The sequence below is a fragment of the Coccinella septempunctata genome, chromosome 1 (assembly GCF_907165205.1).
Source record: "Coccinella septempunctata chromosome 1, icCocSept1.1, whole genome shotgun sequence".
Taxonomy (NCBI): domain Eukaryota; kingdom Metazoa; phylum Arthropoda; class Insecta; order Coleoptera; family Coccinellidae; genus Coccinella; species Coccinella septempunctata.
In genome coordinates, this window is record NC_058189.1 from 19,016,050 (window position 1) to 19,021,451 (window position 5,402).

At 39.3% G+C, this 5,402-nt stretch overlaps 1 protein-coding gene across 1 annotated transcript; it reads right to left on the bottom strand.

Annotated features, from left to right (window-relative positions):
* Positions 1-2,614: 2,614 nt before the first annotated feature.
* On the bottom strand, positions 2,615-3,065 carry LOC123318901 (histone H2A). The gene has a single exon (XM_044905682.1). The coding sequence runs from the start codon at positions 3,008-3,010 to the stop codon at positions 2,636-2,638; it is 375 nt and encodes a 124-aa protein (XP_044761617.1). The 5' UTR covers positions 3,011-3,065; the 3' UTR covers positions 2,615-2,635.
* Positions 3,066-5,402: the final 2,337 nt, after the last annotated feature.

Sequence of the window (5,402 nt, forward strand, 5' to 3'; positions counted from 1 at the left end):
ACAAAAAAAAAAATTTAATTTTTTTTCAATTTTCCTTGATTTTTGAAGGAAATAAGATTAATTCACCCGCCTCTCATCAAACTCCACCCTCCTATTTCTAAGTAGCCAATTACAATTTACTTGGCTCTTGCATTGAGATTTATGGCCAAACAGTCGACCAGCTTTTATGAGGGTTAATTTTATGATAACAAAAAGACGGGTGGTACTCGACTCTTGCAGAAAATTCAAAACAGACAAGATTTATAACATCCTCATAAATTTTACGTGAAAATAACGTTTTGGTGTCCGACTATATGTACCATTCTATCATGTGAATTCTAAAAGAACTTTTAGAGTTCAATGATATGTACCTATATAAAACATATGAAATTAGAAAATTCGTTTTATTTACGAGTCATCGAAACTTTCGGCTGATATTGTAAGTAAGAGGGTGAATTTTAGGGAGTCCGTTTCATAGACAGTTCGGGCTTACGGAGCAGCCCTTTCCCATGCTGCTGGGTCCTGCCTGGTACCTACATACTTGCAGAGGTCCTTTAGGGCTGAACACAGTTCGTTAGGAGGAGGAAAATTCATGAAAGGAGAAGAGAGAAATTATTGACCTTTTCAAGAAAGAGAAAAGAAAACTCTCTCCTATGGCCCGGATTTCAATTACGGACCAGATGCTGCCCAACCTGATATCACTGAGGAAGGAATGTCCTCCAAGAAGTCAGAATTTTCAGATATTCTCAGAAATAGAAAATCTGACTCGTCAAAGTTTTGGAAGAAATAACTCGTGCGCAGCATGACAATGCACTTTGGAGGCAATGCAGGCAGGACTATCTAACATCCTCGAACTTTGGTTCAGTGGTGAAAAAAAAATCAACCACTCCTTGCCAAAGTAAGGCGATAACACTGTAAGAACATCAAAAAAATATAAGGGTAACCCGGTGCGGATAATTTATTGACCCTGAGTATCCATTCCTGGGAGCCTCTCCTTATGGATTGGTTGGGGACGATGGTTTGATAGAGGTCAAATGTCTCCAATCAATCAAAGGAAAGCTAAGGGACTACAAGAAACCGCACTGCTTCACCATCGAGGATGGTAGAATGAGGTAATTCTAAGCTAATTCGTTATCTTCGAAGAAATATCATTTTCTATCATTTTTAGGCTGAAAAAAATTCATAAAAATTTTCACCAAGTGCAAGGACAATTGAATATCTGTAAACAAATTTTTTGCGATTTCGTTCTATATTCAGATGATGATTTTCAAATAGAAAGAATAGAATGTGACGAGGCACTATGAAAAAATATCATCTTGCCAAAGCTGGAGCAGTTCTATATGAATTGCATTCTTCCTGAATCAATAGATGGGAGAATACCAAGAGGATTGCGGGCACGGGATAAAAATGTTTCGAATTTCATACAGTGGTTTGTTCCCAGATCATCAGTTTCAAAATAATTATACCTATTCACTATCATCACAGCTATAATCATTAATTCAAGGCCTGTTAATTTGTATACTGCAAGATATTTCAGTTCTTTCTCGATCCTAAAGCATCATTAGCTGATGCAATGAAATGTCTACATATTTTTGTGCTCGTTTCAGGTCCTTTCATACCAAAGCTCGATTGAGAATTTTTCGATTTTCAACAATATTTATTTTCGCGTCTCTGTTACTAACATCGCGCTGAAACTCCTATAAGTGGAAGTGATTCGAAATAAGCCATATCTTTAGTAGACCCTTTTATTAGGGATAATAAACACATAAACTCAGCTATCCTTCGCTTGCTGTCCCCTCAGGCAAAAGGTCTTGTAGCGAAAAAAGTGGGTGGAGCTATTGTCTTGGTGGGACGAAAATATGTTCAATTAAAGAAATTTTCATATAGTGCCATCTAGCGGAATTCACGTTTCGGGAGAACGGGTATAACACCCTTAAGTGGTCGATTGGACAAAGTATCAAACCAATTTCTAAAAACATTTCTGAATTTTCACTCACAGTCTGAACCATAATCAATTAAAAAATTGAAATAAGCGATTTGCTCCTGGCTAAATTTTTTGCACTAATGTATCAGGAGCCAATCAGATGGAAGATTTTGTTGACCTACTGACAATGAACGAAAAATTGAACTTTTTGGTAAAATTTCGTTTTTTCTGGAATCTATATCAGAATCCTTCATCTGACGAATTCTTGAAAATCTTCAGAGTCTAGTGTATCTCTTGACATTTGTCGCTTAGACAAAGTATGAAACCAATTTCCCAGAAACTGATGGATCCATTCGAACCAAATCTTGAAATCGGACATAGTTTCCGAATTGGAATGCGTTTGTTGAATTTCTGTTCGACACTATCATTTCGAATGTACTTTTGAATGGTCGATCCGACAAAGTATCAGATCAATTACTCAAATATTGTATGATCAATTCGAACCAAATCTCATAATCCCACATAGTTTTCGAGGTGAACCGAAAGTTTTGGGCAATTGATAACCTACTGTGTAGAATGCATTTGTACCTACTGAAAGTAGGAATTTGAATCTACCGGAGGGGACTGAGATCGAGTTACCTCATCGTCGTTCAAATATCATAGCGAACTTCTTTAGCGATAGTAAGTTGTGGCCCTGAAAAGGACCTTTCGATAGATCGTGCTGCGAATTATTTACGATTTCTTTTCGGTTTTTTTCGGCAAAAGTACCGCTTGGATATTTGGTAAAACTCCACCCTGGGCGATAGTTACTCCAGAGAGTAACTTGTTCAATTCTTCGTCGTTTCTAATGGCCAACTGAAGATGGCGTGGAATGATCCTAGTCTTCTTGTTGTCTCTAGCGGCGTTACCGGCCAATTCCAATACTTCAGCAGCGAGATATTCCATCACGGCTGCCAGATAAACGGGTGCTCCCGCTCCTACTCGTTCGGCGTAATTTCCCTTTCGCAACAAACGATGGATACGTCCAACGGGAAACTGCAATCCCGCTCTATTTGAACGAGACTTCGCCTTGCCCTTAACTTTACCACCTTTACCACGACCCGACATGATCAATGTATTAATCAACAGATACTAGACGTTGCTCGATTAATTTCCGTGACGATTTTGGTAGTCACATAGGATTTTTTTTTTTTTTTTTTTTTGGTGCAGCAGGGGGAAAATCTGCAAACAGACGAACACACCCTCTCCTGAGGGGGAACAGTGTGGGGATTCTCACTCTCCGAGCTCGAGACCCACTAAAAACCCTTAACTGCTTCTTCATAGGTTCCGGGCATTTTGCCTATTAACCAGTTGACTCTTATGGTTTCTGGACTCTCACACGATCATAGTCGTGTTGATATTTGTATGCTGCCTATAGCTTTTATAGGTTAAGCTCTTCTTTGGTTACATTTAAATCCTTACCTGATCTTTGGGTCTTCGGTAGTAGGTTCTTGACCTTCTAGCTTCTTCCGTTGGATCGTAGTCGACTAATCTTCGTAGTTCCTCATTTGGATGTTGTTTGGCTTTGTCGAATATCCTTTCCGCCTTTCTCTTCATAAATTCTGTAACTGGTTCCCATTCCAAGTCCTTGTAGATTTGTTTGTTCCTAACAAACCAGGGTACGTCCATCGCCATTCTGAGGAGTTTATTCTCAGTGGCCTGTATTTTCTTGATGTGGGTCTTGGCTGCGAAGCCCCATGCCGCCGATCCATATGTGAGTTGTGGTCGCGCAATTGTTTTAATCATCGTCAACTTGATGTTCTTATTCATATGACTTCTTCTGCCTATGAGTGGATAAAGTTTACTCATTGCGGCTTTTGTTTTATCAACTGCACATTTGATGTGGTTTTTCCATGTAAGTCCTCTGTCAAGCGTCACTCCTAGGTATGTTGCTTCATTTTTCCATTCAACCTCTTCTCCATCAACTTCAAGGTTTTCTTCCATCCTCAATCTTCTCTTTTGCAGTAATATTGCTTGAGCCTTTCTTCCATTGATTTGGATTTTCCATTTGATGCACCATTTGAGTAATTCATCTATGGCTTCCTGCAGTCTCCGGTGTATGATCTCTGGGCGTCGATGTCTGAACGCTATTCCTGTGTCATCTGCGTACAATGTGAGCATATTTCTAGCATTCTTCGGGATATCATAGACGTATATTACATAAAGCAGAGGTCCAAGTACCGATCCTTGAGGCACTCCCGCTTCTAATTGTCTGATTTGAGAGGTTGCTCCATCTATTTTCACATAAAAGTTTCTATTCCTCAGATAGTTCCTTATAATCTTGCATAGCTTGGTCGAATATCCTGCTTTTTTCATCTTGTAGATTAGGCCTTCGTGCCATACTCTATCAAAAGCTCTCTCGATATCCATCAGAACTAATCCTGTGGCCTGTTTGGTCTGCATTCCTTCGGTGACGTATTCTATGAGCCGTAGTAATTGGAGTTCAGTCGAGTGTTCTCGTCGAAATCCAAATTGTTCGGGTGGAATTATCTTCAACATTTCTGTTTCCTCATTCAGCCTTTTGGCGATAACCCTCTCGACGACTTTTCCTAGTGCTGATAATAGGCTGATTGGTCTATAATTTTGAGGAAATTTCCGTTCCTTTCCAGGCTTGTTGAAAACTATCATTTCTGCAGTTTTCCATCTCTTTGGGTAGTATTCGGTCCTCATCACTCCGTTTGTTATATTCGTCAAGGCTGCTATTCCTTTTCTAGGCAATTTCTTCAACATATAATTCGTTATCCTATCTTCTCCTGGTGCTTTCCGGTTTTTCAGTTTCATTATGATCTCTTTGATTTCTGTTGGTGAAGCTGGTTTTGGAATGATTTCGGTTTCCGGTGGTTCCATCATCAGTTCTTCGTTTGCCTCCACTTCTTCTTCTAGATCTTCATTGTCATCATCATTTCTGTAATTTATTCTGGCTTCTCTCTCAATTGTGTCGGCAAGTGCTTCGGCTTTTTCAAGTCTCGTATATACCATTCCGTTTGCTCCATGCAGTGGAGGTATAACTGTCCGTTCTCGTCGTAAGCGTTTTTGCATTTTCCAAGCCGAGTGATCTATTGTATTCAGTTCCCTTAATCTCTGGTGCCATCTGTTATTACGCAGTTCTGTTAAAGCATTTTTCAATATCTGACTATGCTTATTCAGTTTCTTCTTGTCTTCTTCTCTTTTTGTTGTTCTGTAGATTTTCCTGAGTCTTCTGTTCTTTTTTATAAGTTCCTTTATATCCCTTGGCGTATCTCCATGTGAATGTTTCGGAATTGGTTTCCTTATTCTCTTGGTGCTTTCTTCATAGGCTTCTTTTATTTGATTTTCCAATTTTTCAACTGCTTCATCTAATTCATCCCGGGTGTTTATTTGGGGAATTTCCGTGATTTTCTCCTGAAGTAAATTCTTATATTTCTCCCAGTCTGTGCGATCCTTGGTTTGTGTCTCTTCTTCGTTTCTTGGGCCATGTCCC

Excerpts from the sequence above, each read along its gene's own strand:
- LOC123318901 (XM_044905682.1), bottom strand. The coding sequence starts at position 3,010 with ATGTCGGGTCGTGGTAAAGGTGGTAAAGTTAAGGGCAAGGCGAAGTCT.